We start from the raw sequence: 17,494 nt of genomic DNA on the forward strand, positions 1-17,494 counted from the left end.
CTGCTGGTCACTCTGAGACCCTCCGGTCAACACCCTCTGGAAGCATTCTGGAGCCAGAAGCCTTTCTCTGTCAAAAGCACCGGTGCGATCTCGTGGTCCCTGCTGCAAACCCTTCCGCAGCTCCCTGCTGCTCCGCGGATAAGCCTGAGCTCAGTGGGCTGTCCTCCTGCCTTTTTCCAGCTAAATGGAACAAGTGGTCCCTGCTGCAAACCCTTCCGCAGCTCCCTGCTGCTCCGCGGATAAGCCTGAGCTCAGTGGGCTGTCCTCCTGCCTTTTTCCAGCTAAATGGAACAAGTGGTCCCTGCTGCAAACCCTTCCGCAGCTCCCTGCTGCTCCGCGGATAAGCCTGAGCTCAGTGGGCTGTCCTCCTGCCTTTTTCCGGCTAAACACAACAAGTGGGGCTCTCTGCCCCCGCCCCACCCCGGCCTTGCTGCCTACCCCACCCCTACCCCCATTGCTGCCGTCTCCTTCCAGCCGCCCAGGACCTAGGCTCCTTCTCTCCTGAGCCCAGGCTCCACCCCAGCTCCACACCACTCCCCAGGGGCCACTCAGTGCCAGGTGCTGCCAGCCGGAGCGGGTGACACAGGAAAGGACCAGGAGTCTGGAGCGGGTAGTCGCTGGGCTTGGATCCCATTCTCCCTGAGCCCCCTGTGTCGGCGTCCTGTGGGACATGGGGATGTGTGTTCAGATACCGAGGGCCAATGTCATTTCCATGAACCACGGGCACTGCTGGGAGCTGGGCGGGGTCACGGAGGGCGAGAGAGGGAAGTGCCTCATTTGGCCACTAACATCCCCCCCGCTTCTGCCCGTCACGTGGGTCTAGGCATCTTGCTCCCAGGTGCTCTCCAGGACTCTGAGGATGGGGGACAGGGTTCTGAGGGCTCGGCTGGCCCCGGGGTGTGTGCGGGCTCCAGGCCACCTTCCCAGAGCCAGCAGCCAGGCTTGGAGTTTGGCACCGCCCGCTCTGCACAGCCCTGCCCCGCCGATGCCCCAGGTCCAGCTCAGCTTCAAGCGGCGGGGTGGGGAGCCAGTGGTGGCCCTGCCAACCCTCAGCGGTGTGGTCCTGACGGCCAGGTGACTGCTCTGAGCCTGTGTCCACAAGGTCTGGCATGACAGATACCGCAGATGGGGCAGTTTAAGCAACAGAGATTTATTCCCTCACAGCCTGGAGGCTGGAGGTGAAGGATCAGAACGTCAGCAGGGTTGCTTCTTCCCAAGGCCTCTCGCCCTGGCGTGCAGAGCGCCATCTTCTCCCTGTGTCATCACTCTGAGTGTGGGTGTCCTAATCTTGTCTTATAAGGACCCCAGCCCTGTGGGATCAGGCCACGCCCTAATGAATTTATTTTAACTCAATCACCTCTTCAAAGGCCCTGTCTCCAATTACATCACATTCTGAGGAATTGGGGGCTAGGACTCCAACTCATGAGTTTTGGGGAACAGAGTTCAGCCCGTAACAGTCCTCCTCTGTAAATGGGGGGATGGGATGGCTCCAAGGAGCTGCCAAGCAGGGTGGTGTGGGTGCCCCGTAACGTCAAGTGCCCCACGTTGGGGTGTATCCGGTCCATGCCTGTCCACCAGGCAGGCACAGCGCAAGCAGCGTCAGGTACAGGGTGGGCGCCCAGCGAATGTCTGTAGGCTGGGCTGAAGGTCATGGACGCTGGGGCGGCCCCAGAAACACGCTTCAACCTCTTCCCTTCCACTGGTTCCTCCGTCTCCTGCCTGGTGCCCCTAGTCCTGGTCTTTCATTCAAGAACATTCCTTGGGCACGTGCTCTGTGCCCCGCTAGGGCAGAGGGCTGTGGGTGAATACTTCAACCATTGCACTTGCTACTTTCATGAACAAAGAGGTCCCCTTTGGGGCCTGTTCGAGGTGGATTTCTGTCATCTGTGAACAAAAGGGCTCTGACAGTTACAGAGACTGGCTAAGGTCCTGAGGTGCGGGGCAGGGACACACACATGGGTAATCTGGGTCTTTCCCCAGGGGGGTTGATGGGGAGAGTTGGGGGAAGAGACAAGAACACAACCAACAACAGGGTGAGGGATGCAGGGGGTGGCGGGGCCCATGATGGGGAGTCCTGAGGGCCCTGGCTGCAAGGGAGGCTGGGACCAGCTCTGGCCAGGCTGGTGAGGGGGTCTTTGTGGAGCTGGGTCTTGCAGGCTGGGTGGAGTTTGAATAAGGAAGGTGGTCCTGGGAGGATGTGGCAGGTACGATGGCTTGGGGGCAGGAAAATTGAGCATGTGTTTGGGAAAATCTCTAGTCCTGTTTGCCTGGAGAGCAGAGAGATAAGGCCAGGAAGCTGTGAGGGCACAGTGCATTCCAGGCCGGGACAGAGAAGGAACCAGTGGGGTCTGGAAGCTGGGCCTGGTCCTGGCAGGTGTGCTGGGCATGAATGTGACTCAGACCACCCAACAGAGCTCTCATACTGGGGAAGAGACAGTCCTGCCTACAGCTTGCCACAGTACCCCTGCCGCCCCGAAACAGACCCCACGTTTGTGCGTTAGCTCCCTTAATCTGAAATCATTTGGTCTCCCATTCTGCAGTCGGGAAACTGAGGTACAGAGAGGTAAGGCCTCCTGCTAGGAGCCCACCTGAATGATTGCCTCTGACCCAGGCTTATCAGGTCTACCTTCCCAGGCTGGGGGAGGATGATAGAAGGGCCCCACACCTTGTGAGGACAAAGAATGTCACCTACCATTTCAGTAAACAAAGGATGCTGTGGCCATCAAGCCATCTGTCACTGCAGACGCCCCCTGCCCGCAATGGTGCACCCAGGTCGGAGAAAAACAGGACACTGGCCCGAGATAGTTAAGATGCATATGAAAGGAATGATTTCAATGAGACAAAACTCATTCCTCTTCCCATATGTAGAAAAGTACTAAAATTCTTAGCTTGAGATGCCTGTTTTGTGTGATTATCAGTAATCCTTTGTTGTTCAACTACATTTGTTCCCCAGCAAAACCTCCTGTGTATCCTGGCTCCTACCTTTACTTCTTTGGAACAGTCTCTCAGAGCTATGTGAGAGGCTGCCATCCCTGGCGACTTCCCCGGCAGTCCAGTGGTTAAGACTCCGCCTTTCCAATGTAGGGGGCTCTGGTTCCACGCGGTACGGCCACATGCCACGCGGTACGGCCAAAAAAACTGAAGACATAACTCTCAACTTTTAGGTTGTGCAAAATTTTTTCGGTTGACACTTACCCCAGGGAATGCTTCAGAGGCACCTGAGTTGGGAGCCTTGAAGACCGGATAGGAGATTGGGAGTTGGGTTAGGTAGTGGGGTAGGCGGCGGGGTTGTGGGGGGGTAGCTCAGTTCTGGATTCCTGGAGGTGTCTGTAGGACTCCCACGGTCACTGGGTTTGGGGCAGAGCAGGGGAGCTGGGCTTAAAACACATAAGGCAGATGGGACTGTCAGGGCAGAGCCCAGAGGACCCAGCTGAGGAGGGGTGGCTGATAAGTCTGGGGACAGACAGCCTTGGGGCCTTCCATGTTCTCTGGGTTCCCCAATCCTCCGACTCCAAGCTCCAGCAGCCATCCTCCTGGTCAGACCTGGGTGGGGAGTTAATCGTGGGGCCCGCAGCCCAGGATGTGGACCTATGGTTTTGGAAGGGTGGTCCCTTCTACTGGTAAGCTAGACAGCCCCTGGTCCGGAAGCCAAGGAATGTGCAGGGTTCTCCTGGGGGCGCGCGCGCGCGCGTCCAGACTCGGGCAGGGGTGGGGGGTCAGGTGGGCTTAAAGCTGCCTCCCTCTACTAACTCCCCGCCCCGCAGTGTGCAAGCGTGCGGGATGGGCTCCCTTGAATGACAAAGGTGCGACTCAGAGAAAGAGGCCCGCATCCTGAGGTCAGGGAGCGCCCCTGGGCATGGGGGGGTGGTCAGCCCCCGCTACAGATTCGAGTCTAGAGGGAGTGTGTGCAACCCCACCTGCCCTCCCCCTGCAGGGTCCAGGTACCCTCCCCCTGGGTGGGCCGAAGAGTGGCTTCAGGGTAAAGGCGGTTCCCTATGGGATGTGGTCGCCACCGGTAGCAGTCTTTGACCCAGGTCTGAACCTCAGGCGGTCCAACTGCGGCCCCCGTGGGGTGTCTGGCCGGCGGACCGCGGATGAAGTGACGGCAGCATGCGTGCCTGGGCGTGGCTGTGCCCGTGGCGTCCGCCCTATAGACGCGCGGGACCGCGCGGCCGTAGGCGCAACCAGCGGACGGCCGCACGGAGGAGCCGCCGCGCGTGCGCGTGGGTGCAGGTGGCGGGGGCGCACGTGGGCCACCCAAACAAAGGTGGTGCCGCGTGACCCAGCTCGCTCTCGCGTGCGAATCCGCCAGGGCAGACGAGCCCCCGCGGGGGTCCGCATCCCGGTGGGCCGACTGCCCCGATGCCGCGCAAGGAGGGGCGCGACTCCTTTAAGGCGCGTTGGGGCGGTGCGGGGCTTGCCAGCTCAGGTCGTGGGGCGTGGCGTTGGGCGTGGCGGTGAGGGGGCGTGGCGTTGGGCGGGGCGGAGCGCGCGCGGGGCGGGGCGGCGGCTGCGCAGGCCGGGCCGGGGGCGCGCAGATTTCGCGCAGCGGGACGCGAGCGCGCGACCTGGCGCCGCCGCCGCCGCCGCCGCCGCCGCCGCCGCCGCCGCCGCCGCCGCCGCCGCCGCCGCCGCCGCCGCCGCCGCCGCCGCCGCCGCCGCCGCCGCCGCCGCCGCGCTCGTGGCCGGGACCCGCGGGGCCGCCTCCTCCGGGCTCCCCGGCGCCGCTCGGCTCCCGGGCGGGCGGCAGGTGCAGCGCGGCCGGGCGGCTGGTGAAGGGGACTTCGAGGCGACGGTTGGATGAGAGGTGGCCCCGGTCTCCGCGCAGGGTAAGCGGCGCGCGTGCGGACGCCCACACAGACCTCGGCGGACACACGGACAGGCTCCCCACGGGGGCCGGCCGAGCCGCGACCCGGCGCGCTCGTCCACGCTCTCCCGGCGCCCGCAGCCAGCGGCCCTCCTAGCAGGGCCCCGCGCGGGCGCGCCCCGCATACACGCCCCCGGGTCCCGCGTTGGCCTGGGCGCGCCGCGGCCGCGGTGTCTCCTGGCCCGCGTTGTGCCGGGCTGGCCAGGGAGAGGAGGACGTCCCGTGGGCGCGGGGCCTGAGCTGGGGTGGTGGTGGTGGGCAGGGCGGGGGTCGCCGCGGCCAGGCTGGGGCACGGGCGGGCTCGGCAAATGTCGTCTTCGCCACTCACTCCTTGGGGACAGGAGAGGAGGAGGGAGACCCCGGCCGCTGTGACCCCAGAGACGACCCCGCTAAAAAGTTGTGGGCGCTCGTCCTCCTCCCCGCACCCCTCCGTTCGCGCTGTCCCCTTTCCCTTTGTTTGGGACTTTTAGCTGGTGGGGCTCTGCTGGGGCCCAGCCCCGCGTGCAGGCACGGAGGAGAGGTGTAGTGCAGCAGCTCCCAGCCCGCGGCCCCCGCCTGCCCAGAGCAGGCCCTGCAACCCCGTCCAGGCCTGGCCTACCACCGGGGGAGGGAGGAGAGTCGGAGCCGGGCGGGCTGCTGCACCTGTCTGGGCAGGGAGGCTCTGGCAGTAGGAGCAGCGGCCCCGGCCAGGGCCATAGACCTGAGGGGGTACCCCTGGAAGCTGAGTCCACCCTGGGGCTGTTGCCAGCCCTGCATTTCCGGAGGCGGGGAGGATTCAGTTTGGGCGACACCTTCTGCAGGATGGGTTTCCCTTCTTGTCTTCCTAGTGAAGGCTGGGGAGAAAAGACAGAGTTCTGAGCATCTCCCCCCCACAAAAATGGAGGCTTCTGAGCCCCAGCGCTCATCGCAGCGCAGCCCTAGGGGTAGTTTCAGGCCTGGGCCTGGCAGGGGCAGGGTTGTGCAATAGTTAAAGAGAGGAATTTGGAGCCTCGCCTCCGTCACACATCTGTTCGGTGACCTTGGGCAGGAAGGCCTTGAGCCGTCTCATGCCTCAGTTTCCCCACCAGTAAACGGGGAGGGGGGCTGACAAGAGGATTAGATGATGTGATACAGACCCCCCCCCCACCCCCCTCCCCGACGGGACACACCTAGGGCAGAGAGCAGAACACCCTGGAGAGGCCAGCGGTGCCCTTCGCCCCCTGGCGGCTGTTGATTTCCTGACTCTGCCCCACGTGTCCCAGGCCCATCTGGGGACGCACAGTCTGGCTGGGTGAGTGTGCTCCAGTTGTTGCCCTTGTCCCCTGCTGGGGTGGAACCACATCCCACAATGTTAGCTGGGACCCCTCGGATCAGGGACCTCATTAAACCTGCCCCTCCTTCCTGTTGCAAACCCCTCTGAAAACTCCCTGCCTGGCCCAGGTAAGGGACCTGGCCTGCCTGTCCTTCCCTCTGTCTTGGCTGTGATGTTGATCCTTCTGCAGCACTGTGACCATGGGCAGGGGTCTTGAACCTGCAGGCTGCCCAGTGCTGGACTCCTATTGGGGGGGGGGGTGCCAGCTTGGTCCTGGGGACCAGGAGGTAGGGTTCCCTGAAGCCTCTAGACGGCGCCACCCCCTCTCTGCCCTTCTTTCCTGTGGGCTGCCTTGGCTCATGGGGTGTGGCTGTCCCAGAGGTGCGGCCTGGGGACGGTCAGGGCCTGTCCCTTTGCCGTCTGCCTGCCTGCACTCGGGAAAGGCATTTCCTGGAAACTGAACAGGAAGGTCTCAAAGTGTGGTTTGCTTGGCCCTGGCCGCCTTAGTCTGTGTCTTCCACTGAGTTGGGTGGGCAGGGGCCCTTCATGCAGGGAGAACCTGGTGGTCTCTCCAAGCCGCCAGGCTGTGAGGCGCTCCTCGTATCTGTCCAGCCAGAGTGGGTGTCAGGACCCCCCCCGATGGTCGCCAGCTCCGTGTGACCTCTGCTTCCCCTGCCCTCCCCGGGCCTCACCTTCACCAGCTAGAAACGAGGAGAATCAGGCCCGTTTTTCCTGAATCACCACTTCTGCTGTACAATAGAATAGAATAGTGGTTCCGGCCCAATGAAAACAAAGTGTTATTAGATTCCAGTGAGGGTGCAGTTGCCAGGGGAGATTGCGAGCCTGAAGCGCGTTTTCTGTTTGTAACAGAGTATCTGAGCGATGTGACAGATGTGACAGAGATACCAGTGCCAGGCGCAGTCGGCATCTCCGTGGAATCAATGTAATCGGAGAAGCGAAGGTCTCCCCTGATGTTTCCATGGTGTGACCCATGTTAGTGGTTGTACCACTGGTACACTGTCATCTCATGGGCCCTAGGGGACCCCTTCCAGCTCCCCATGCTTCGCGGTTTGGGAGTTTGCCTCCTGAAGCCAGTCGTATCTGAGCTCTGTGCAGGAGTGGGCTTCCCGTTGTGGAGTGGCGTGGCTCCAGCCAGGTCCTCCTTTCTGGGCGCCACTCCCTCTCGGGGACCTGGGCTGGTTTTTCTTCTTGTGGGCCTCTGGCGTTTGGCCCCCTGTGTAGTCAGGATGGAGGGCTCCTGCCTAGTGGCCGTGCTGGGGACTTGCTGAGCGTCTGAGGAGCTCCAGTCAGTGGAGGGCGTGTGCCAGCTGGGGCGGAAGACACTGGTGGTGGCTGTGTGGCCTGCTTGGACAAGGCTGCTGTTCCTGTCGCCAGCAGGAAGGGAGACCATCTTTGTCGAAAGCCGAGTACCCCTGCTTCCTGTGGAGGCTGCTGACAGCCTTGGGGTATGTAGCAGAGCATCCCTCCCCTTAAAGTAGTTAAAAATGAATTGGGGGTAATGAGACGTGGACATTGAGAGTGAGTAATAGGAATACGGATGCCCTTGCCAGGGGAGCAGCTTCTGTTTGTTTGCCAGCCCAGACGTGCTCGTGTGACCACCCAGGTGGCACTCGGAAGGCCTTTGCTTGGGACTGGAAAGCCAGCTGGGGGGCCCTTAGGCACTGCAAGGGGCTTAGGTCTGATTTTTCCTTGGCTTTGGGGTGGTATGGCAGTGGGGGCTCTCACTGGGTCTTGATCCGGGGCAGAATCTAGAAAACACCCTTTGTGAAGGGGCTGAGAGTCCAGTTGCTGGCTGGGGACGAGGAGGGGGCCTGCGTCCTTGACGGTGACGAGTGTTTTGCGGAGACAGAGTGGCTGAGACACAGCCAGCCCCGCCTGAGCGGCAGCCGGGCCACCTGCTTGGAGCTGGCCGCTGACAGAGGAAGGCAGTTGGTTGACTTGAGAACTTAAAGGCAGGTCGTCCGACTTCTCTTACTGATTGAGGTGGAGCAAGAAAGTGAGGGTTTCCCTAGTTAGAGAAAACTGTGTTCCTTGAGCCTTCGGGGTCTGCGTGTGGCCTGTACGGGGGAGTCGGGCAGAGACTTTGGACTGTAATTCACCATTAATGACGCTTGCCATCTAAAGGTTATTAAGATCACTTGGCATTTGAGTTATAACCAGGGTTGTGATGATGTTTAAGCCCTGTGATTAAAGCCTCCTGTGGTTACACCGGCAGACAGGAAGGACTGGCCTGTCCAAAGGAAAAAAGAAATTAATAGTAGAAATCACTCAGTATAGTGTCAGGCGCGGTGCTAAGTGTCTTTCAGGCGTTGGCCCTCGTGGTCCTCACAACCTCCACCTTCACGCGGAGGCAGAAACAGGCCCAGAGAGGCAGGCGGCTGTTCTCAGTCCCCAGTTAGTTAAGTAGCAGAGCTGGGATCGGAACTCGGGTTGTTTGGCAACAAAGGCTGTGCTCTTAACCTCACTGCCTCCCTGATAATCAGTTGAATTTCTGGGGGTTTGTATAAGAAACAGAGGAAGTAAATTTACAGTCATGATGAGAAGTCTCTTTGCCATCAAACGTGTGCTTATAGCAAGAGCGTCTCTTATGCTGGGCCTGATGGCATTCCACGCACTTTATATGATTGATTTTCGTAACAGCTGGAGGTCAGTGCTATTATTAGCTCCGTCGGCACAGAGAGGTTAAGTAACTTCCCAGAGGCCACAGGCTGGTGAGTGGCAGAGTTGGGTATCTGTTCCTAAGCTGGGTGCTGTATGCAGGGGGATTAAGTGGAGAAAACTCTTGGTCTGTCGCTGTGTGTTCTTGGGCAAGATGCTTAACCCCTCTGGGCCTCCGTTTGGTCACCAGGAAACAAGGGTCTTGGTGTGGAATATAGAAGCCAGAGGCCTGAGAGCTGACCCTGGCCCGAGCTGGCCGCGTCTGCACTGCCTCCCCCAGGAAGGCCCTGGGTGGGGAGGCCCAACCATTGTAGCTTCCCCCCAGGAAGAGAGTCGTGGTGAAGGGGGCCAGTGCGCCCCAGCACTGGCTGGTGTTGGATGGAGCCGCCCTGGCTGTTGTCGGGGGTGAGGGCTCTGCCTCTCCCAGAAGCTCAGTCCACACCTGGGGAGAGAGACACCTGACACCCTGACACCGGGCACCGCTCGCTCTGTGAAGTGAGGGCGCTCAGAAAGCCCCCACTGCTCTGTCCCTCGGGAACCGGGGCGGGGGGGTGGTGATGGGTTGCCCTACCCAGAGCCCCCCTGTGCCGCCAAACCCAGCTCAGCTGTGGTGGGAGAACTAGGTGTGCTGGCGCCATGGAGGGCTGCCGTGGCCCGGGGACCCCCAGGGAAACTGCTCAACCCTCTTGCGGTCAGGTCCCCAGCATCGGTGAAGAGGGCTGCCGCCTCTAGTCCTTCCCTGTGGGCAGGGGGTACATGGCACATGAGGCCCTCCCCAGCCCGCCAGCATGGAGTGCGGTGGGGCTCACCTGAGCCCAGCCTGTGCCCCCCTCCCAGGTCAGAGAGGCCCTGCCTTCCCCCCCTCCGCCCCGCAGGTGCTGCCTGCAGGGCTGTACCAGGGATGGCAGACCTTTGTGTCAGGCACGTCTCTGCTCCATCCCCCTTGCTGGGGAGGCCTCCCTCAGCACCCAGTTTATAGAAGTCCCCCCTCACTTGCCCCCCCGCCCCCCACAGCAGTTGTCCTCCCTGGAGGCAGGGGCTCTCTCCCTCTTGTTCTGGTCCTGAGCAGCCCAGAGCAGGGATGAGGGAGGCGCTCCCTGCTCTGCCCTCGGGGGCCTCTCTGCAGCCTGGCCTCCAGGGACCAGCAGCTTTGGGTCCTGGGGGCCTGGCTGGGGTCAGCCCACCTGCAGCTGAGCTAAGCTGGGGCTGGGGGAGGGGAGGGGCCCGGCTCCCCAAAGGCGGGGGCAGGCCTGGGCAGTGAGAGAGGTGTGTGTTTGTTTTTTAAACATCGTTATCGAGGCACAGTTCGCATACCATGCAATCCAGCCAGGGAGGGTGCCATTCACCGACTTTTAGCATGTCCACAGAATTGTGCAGCCACCACCACAATCTAATTTTAGAACGTTTTCATCACCCCCATTAGCCATCACTCATTCTCTTTCCCTCTAGCCCCTGGCAACCGCTAATCTGCTTTCTGTCTCCATGGATTTGCCTGCCCTGGACATTTCGTATCAGGGGAATCGTATGCCCTGTGGAGGTTTGGCCCTGCTCTCCTTCACTTAGCGGGACGCATTTTCAACCGTGTGGCAGCGTGTAGTGACAGAGTTGTGCTTGGTGCCTCTCCTGAAGCTGTCTGAGAACTCTGTGCCGGCACCATGAGCCATTTCATATGACTCATTTTCAGTGGCCTTTGGTACACTTACCATTTATGTGAGCTGCACTCAAGTCACCTCCTCCAGGAAGCCCTCCTAGCCTTCCCATGCCCCCAGGGTTAGGGCCCTTGTGCCTATCATCCTGTGTGATCCTCTGTTTACCTGCCTGCCTTCTGAGCTCCTGGAGAGCAGGGGCCCCGCTTTTCATCTGATTCCTGGCTGGCCTCGTTGGAGACAGTGTCGGGGGGTGAGTGGTTGCAGATGGCAGGGGTGGCGTGTTTGTGAGGCATTGAGTCCCGTGGGCTCTCTTACTGGCTGCCCCACTATTTCTTTTCCTCGATTATCCTTGAAACTGTACTGTCTGTGTCCTCTGGATCACCTCAAGGGCAGGCCCGGGTCTGGCTCTGGGTATCCTGGACGTTCAGGCAGAGCTGCGGAGTGAGCTGAGCCCTGCCGGCCCCACCTCTGCCCTACCTGCCCGCCACGGCCCACACTGGGTGGCAGGCTGGGTTTTTGGTTTTGTTTTACTTCTTTTTTTTTCCTAATAATAGACTGTAGTTTTTAGGACAGTTGTAGACTTATAGAAACATTACAAAGAAAACACAGAATTCTCATATATCTGTCCCTCCCCATGGTTTCGCTTATTATTACCATTTTACTTTAGTGTGGAACGTTGTTATAATTAATTAATGGACCAATATTGATTTTTTTTTTTGCGATATGCGGGCCTCTCACTGTTGTGGCCTCTCCCGCTGCGGAGCACAGGGTCGGGACGTGCAGGCTCAGCGGTCATGGCTCACGGGCCCAGCCGCTCCGCGGCACGTGGGATCCTCCCGGACCAGGGCACAAACCCGTGTCCCCTGCATCGGCAGGCGGACTCTCAACCACTGCACCACCAGGGAAGCCCAATATTGATAATTATTAACTGAAGTCTGCAGTTTATTCAGATTCCCTTAGTTTTCACCTAATGTCTTTTTTCTACCCCAGGACACCGTACTACATTCAGTTGTCATGTCTCCTTTGGCTCCTCTGGGCTGGGACAGTTTCTCAGGCTTTTCTTATTCTTGATGACTTGACAGTCTTGAGGAGTATTAAGGACATTGTAGATCGCTCTCCACTGGAGTTTGGACAGTTGGAAATGCCCTGCTGGAATTCGGATGTTTCTCTCCGGGTTAGACTGGGGTGGTGGATTTTGGGAGGAAGGTCACAGAGGTGAAGAGCCCTCATCCCATCCCCTCAGGGCACTGATCCCTGTGATGTCGGCCTAGGTCATCTGGCTGATGTAAACTTACTCTTTTCCGTCTGTCCGTGCTGTCCTCCTTGGAAGGAGGTCAGGATGTGCAGCCCACACGTAAGGGGTTTGAGGGTGGAGTGCCTATAAACAGTTTGGAATCTTCTGAATGGGAGACTTGCCTCGTCTCCCCCATTTCTCAGTTTATTCAATCATGTTTTACGTCAGGATGGATTCACGCCTCCTTATTTTATACTTTGAGTTACGGTGCAGTTCCACTTTCCTTACTCTGTTGGTCAGACTGTTCCAGCCTTGGCCGCTGGGAGCTCGTTCAGGTGGTTCCTGAGTTCAGTTGACGTGCCCCCATCACGTGGGGTGATGTGGACACATCCTCACTTCCTGGCACTATGGGTGCTCCCAGCCCTAGAATCAGCCAGTTATCCCAGGAGCCTGGTTCCTTTTACTGGAGTATGGTTTTAGAAACCAAGATCTGGGCGCTGGGTGTGCTCGTGGCTGCTGGGGTCTCATTGCTCTGGGCCCGCTCTGCCGGCAGAGCAGAAATGCACACTGTGGATGTGCACACGTCTGTAAGTACTTCTGTGTGTAACCGTCTGTGTTAATACATTAAGTAATATATCAAGTGAGATGTGAGTTCATCCTAGTGCTATAACCTATGGTCCTTACCGTGTGTACGTAACCTGTATATAACTATATACAGGGTGACTATATAACTATATACAGGGTGACTGTATAACCTGTAGTCCGTACTGCGCCCCTCACTGATCGGTTTCCATTCCAGCAGTGGGAAACTGGGCTTCCCCCATTTGCCATCGTTTACTTGATCGTTCAGTTCCAGTGTAGCTGCAGAGTAGGATCAGACTGTTACCCCCGCCCCCTGGGAAGTGGCTTCATGGGCCAGAGTGCTGTGTGCCTGTGTGGCTCCTTCTTACTCCCCTGGGTTCATGCTGTGCTGTTGGGACGGGCGCTGATAGGTGTTCTCTGCACGGGCCCTGCAGAGGCTGGGGGGGCCGCCGCCTCCCTGAGAAGGTCTGTGACCTGCAAGGAGAGAAGAAGAGAACTGGGGGGCTCCTCGCTGTGCCTGGTCACCCCAGGCCTGTGGGTATGGGCACAGACGTGGCATCCCTTTGAAATTTGAAAGCGGGACTGGCTTTGAACACACCCTGGAGGCCCAGCCTCGGCGGCAAGAGGAGGAGGGCTGCGGCGGGACCCTTTGGAGCTCAGACGCACCTTTGACTCAGATCCTGGCCCGTGAGTTCCCTGACCTCCTCGGAACTCGCACTGCAGCGGGGAGGGGCAGCTCCGACCATGGTTCTTTGGAGCAGGGCTGGAGGCCGGAGGCCGGGCTCCTTTCTGGAAAGGAGAGAATGGGCGAGTTCTGCTCTGGTTCACTCGGGGCCCCATGCCGGCTCCCGTTTCTGTCCGCATGTGTGTGGGGTCTGGCGGGGGGAGGGCTTCAGCTGGAGGCTTCAGAGCAGGTGGGACAAGGAGAGGCAGCAAGGTGCCCACCGTTTTAGGGCCGAGTTGGTGGGCAGGGGCGGGCACCCTGGACCCAGGGCCGAGGAGACCTGAGAGCAGGCACGGGCAGGGCTTTGCGGGGTTTGTGCTTCAGAGGAAAGCGGCAGCCACCTGGGCGGGCTTGGAAGACGCCTGGAACCGTGGTTGTCCCTTCGTGCTCCTGCCCTTTTGAGATAAGATGGGGGGGAGGGTCAGTGGACGGGACACCGGCTGGGCCTCAGCGGCTGGTCCAGCGCCTGGGTTCCTGTGTGCCGTGTGTCGTGGGCCAGGTTCCGGGTTTCTGAGGGTGGCACCCACGATGGCTGTCGCTTTGAGTGGCCCACAGGTGACGGAGCAGCGGCGGGAGCTGCCATGCTGACCGCACCGCCTCTGTGCCTGTGAGGAGGTGCCATGTACACTGTGCCGTCTACACTCGTGGGGAGGTTCTGTTCACACGGTACTGTCTACACGTGTGGGTCACCATGCCGCCCTCCCTGGGACCGGCTGGGGCTGGCGTGGGCTCAGTTTATCGAAGGTCATCTCCTGTCCAGGACTCCTGGAGGCCCAGCTGGCGTGTGGCCCACCTCTGCTGGGGCAGGACTGGGCTCTGGGCCGCGCTGGGGGAGCCATGGGACACGTGGCTGGCTGTCCTGCCCCAGCTCAGGCTTTCGGCCGGGCATCCTGAAAGCCCTCGTCTCCCTGCTGTGGGACTGGGGCCTCACTGAGGTGGTACCCCGTCTCCCCTGGTCCTGTGAGGGGAGCCCCAAGGAAGCGGGGGTGGGCGTGGGTGGGCCTTCCTGGGAGTGAGGCTCACCTGCCCTGTTGGAGGCCACCTGCCGGCCGGGTCTCCTTGCGCGCCCTGACCCCCCCCCCACTGGGTGCCCCCCACCCCAGGTCCTTGCTGTGCCACAGCCGTCCCTCCTGCTTTCTGGGTTGATATTTGAGGGTCTGCTGGGTCCCCATGACGGCCGCAGACAGCTGCTGGGAGATGCTTGCCTGGAGATGAGCTTCCCCGTCTCTGGTTGCAGAGCTTCGGGGTGACGGGGATCGCCATCCGGGGCAGGGTCTCTATGGTGCGGGTGGCCGTGCTGCACTGCTGGGCTGAGCCCCGTCTGACCAGTGATGGCCCGGGGGGCAGGGAGTGGGGAGTGCTGCGGCCTAGACGGCTTCAGGCGGGGCAGAGCCAGGAAGATGCGTGTCAGTGGTGGCCTCCGGCGGGAGTTTGGCGTCTAAAACTCCGAAGCAACTTGAGTCGTTGAGAAAACACACAAACCCTCAGTATCACCAGAATCTCCCTCTTAGAAGAACCGGATCATAACACCCCGCCCATGGGGTGGCCGCACAGTCCACACGCTGACGGTCGTGTCTCATCTTCCAGCCACTGCTGAGAAGCCAGTGAGGTGTGTGAATCGTCTCGCAGGTGCCGTGTTCCAGAGGCGGAGCTGCCCCAAGTGACGCTGCCCCTTGTCTCTGCAGACTGAGCCTTGCTGTGCGCTCCTCCCAGACCCCCCGGGCACGTCCTTGGGGTCCTTTGCTGGCTTCAGCGTCCAGGTCAGATGTCCAGGGACTGGTGTCCGCAGCCCTTTCCCTAGTCCATCCAGAGAGGAAGGTCAGGAACGAGACAGGTGGGCTGGACAGGAGGCCTCCCTGAGGACCTGTGGCCGATGCTGCCTGCGGAGGGTGGTCAGCGGTGGCGTGCCCCCAGGCCCTGCCCGGCCCTGTCCTGTTGGGCGAGCCTGTCGCAAGCATGCTGAGACCATCCTGGATTAGGAGGAAAAGCGGTGTTTTGTTCCACAGCCACTGCTTAAGAAAGCCGGGGGATGTGTGGATACGTCAGCCCCTAAGAGTGGAGGGCGGTGGGGGGGGGCGGGTAGGTCTGGAGGGGAGGGGTGGCAACGGGGACCCAAGGAAGCTGGACCTGGAATAGAATTTAAAGGAGTGAGGGTCACTGGCGGTCATCCTCCTTTGCGCCCAGCCTGCCCCGCGGTGGAGGCTGCAGATGTGTGACTTCTCTGCTGCCGAGCACATTTGGGGGAGAGGAAGTGAAATATGAGTCAGCAGGCAGAGAGCCCTGGGCACGAGGGCGGGAGGGCGGCGGAGCTGCTGGCCCATAGACAGGAGGGGAGGCAGGGCTGGAGGAGCCAGCCTGTCCCCGCTGCTCCCGCCCTGGCAGCCTGTGTCCCTCCTGGGAGGGCCTGGGGCAAGGCGGTGGGCTGTCACATTCTAAGCTGGACATCTAGGATTGTGACTCCCAGGGTGGGCGGGCCCCCGGGACACAAGCTCCTGCGACCCTCATCTGCTGGCAGGTGGGGAGGGCGGAAGGAGGGAGTGGGGGAGGGAGCAGGGCTGGGAATCCTCATGACCTAGCAGGACACCTGGGGGAAGGCGTGCTGGCAGCGCCAGGAAGGGAGGTTGAGGTCCTGCTCTGTCTGCCTTGGTGAGAGGCCGGCCGGACAGGTTCTCTGCAGGCTGGGGTTCGTGCTGCTGTCTGCGGGCGGGCGGGCTGGAAGCAGGAAAAGGAGAGACCTGGCCTCTCGCCAGCCACTGTCTAAGCTTTGGAACGGCCTCCCACCCGATGTGGCCGCCTCTGCGTTCGAAGAATTGGCCATCTTGAGATGCGCCCGGGATGGGGAAGGGAGGTAAGCCCTGGATGTCGGGGACCCTGCCTCACGTGGCCCACAGGGACAGTGTGGTGGGCCTGGGCTGGTTGGGGGACATGGGAGGGCTGTCTGAGGATGCCCCTGGGAGAGGATGAGCCCAGTTGCTGGTATCTAGACACTTCTGGGCGCCAGGGGATGTACGTGGGTGGCTGCCACCCTGGAAAGGGCCACCTTGTCCCCACTTTGCAGGTGAGCAAGTGGGAGTCGGGGGGTGGGGGGACCCAGTAAGTAAGTGGCTGGCAGCTCGCTGCTTGCAGGGCCCACACCCTTGTCCATGGCCCACCTGCCCTCTCGTCGGGTTTATTTAAGTGTTTTCAGAGGTCAAAGCTGTCGTCCCTGATACGCACCTGTGGGCCTCACGTGGCCCCGTAACCCCTTGTGCCAGGCCCACTCCTCAGGGCTCTGGGTGGCCCACCCCCTCCATGTGTGTGCCCGAGGGCCTCACCACCTCCCGCACCCCTCAGGGAGGCTGTTCTCAACACCCGGGTTCTACGGTTGCACATGCCAGACCCCCTGAGCCCCTTACCCGGCCCCGCCGCCTGGCATGTAATGTGTGGGGATGGGTCTCCCGCACTAGACCCTGAGCCCCTTGAGAGCAGGCCTGGGCCAGTGAGGCTGGGTGATTCCAAAGGTCACTGTCACCCACCTACTGTGGCCTGGGTAGCTGAGCCACTGGCAGTCAGCAGGGCCTTGAGGTGTCTCCACCGCCCTTGGTGGCCTGCAAGGCCTTGGGCCCTTGGTTCCTTCCCAGGGCAGGCGGGACTGAGCAGGGAGTCTGGCTGGCGCAGCTCTCGGGGCACAGGGACCATCCCCCACCCTGTCTTGGGAGGCCTGTCCCATGCCTTTCTGTCTGCCATGTGTGTCTCTCCAGGAGCTGCAGGCACCTCCGGAGAGCTGAGAAGGCCGCTGGGGGGGTGGGGGACTCCTTAACCCCCAGGGGAGGTGACCCTGGGGGGCTGGGACATCATTGTCACTGTGTATGTGACCCAGGCCCGGGGTTGCCGATGCGGATGCCGGTCGGTGGGATGCCGGTAGGTGGGCGTCAGCTGTTGCTCAGGACTGGCCTGGCTTAGGCAGCTTGATGGGGGAGGGGAGGGAGAAACAAGCGCGGGCCAGCTGCGGGGGAGAGGCCTGGATCCTGGGGGCAGGGGCGGGAGAGGTTGGAAGGGCACACCCGCAGCGTCTGTGTGAGGACAGCTGAGGATGATGGTGAGGCTTCCGGTTTATTTTTTTATTTATATTTTTTTACTTTTTGGCTGCACTGCACGTGGCACTTGGGATCTTAGTTCCCCGACCAGGGATCGAACCCATGCCCCCTGCAGTGGAAGCTCGGAGTCTTAACCATTGGGTCACTGGGGAAGTCCCACGAGGCTTCCAGTTTAGAAAAGTGGCTGGAGAAGGCAGGGGCCTGGAACGGGAGCCGGGTGCCTGGAGCTGACGGGCCCGGGCAGGTGACTGCTTCTCTGGCATGTCCTCCCTCATCCAGGGCCAAGGTGGCCGTGAAATCCCTCTTCCTCTTGCGTTCTCTGATTCAGGACTTAACTGCTGCTGCATCAGCAAATGGACTGTGGTTTGACTCCACGTTGACCAAAGCTAAGC

The 17,494-nt window shown here is 60.9% G+C and overlaps 1 protein-coding gene across 6 annotated transcripts in view; it reads left to right on the forward strand.

Moving 5' to 3' along the window:
- Positions 1-4,641: 4,641 nt before the first annotated feature.
- Positions 4,642-17,494, forward strand: part of GRAMD4 (GRAM domain containing 4) — a 77,446-nt gene continuing 64,593 nt past the window's right edge. The window contains exon 1 of one of the 6 annotated variants that reach the window (XM_067698417.1): positions 4,642-4,829. Coding sequence is in view for 1 of the 6 variants with exons in the window: in XM_067698414.1 (XP_067554515.1) it covers positions 4,801-4,829 (29 nt within the window). In the remaining 5 variants the exon portion in view is untranslated. Of the gene's footprint in view, positions 4,830-7,528; positions 7,625-15,661; positions 15,875-17,494 lie in introns of those variants that run through there. The other 5 variants (XM_067698414.1, XM_067698419.1, XM_067698416.1 and 2 more) reach the window with 5 other exon arrangements.

The sequence above is a fragment of the Pseudorca crassidens genome, chromosome 11 (genome assembly GCF_039906515.1).
Source record: "Pseudorca crassidens isolate mPseCra1 chromosome 11, mPseCra1.hap1, whole genome shotgun sequence".
In the NCBI taxonomy this organism is placed as follows: Eukaryota; Metazoa; Chordata; class Mammalia; order Artiodactyla; family Delphinidae; genus Pseudorca; species Pseudorca crassidens.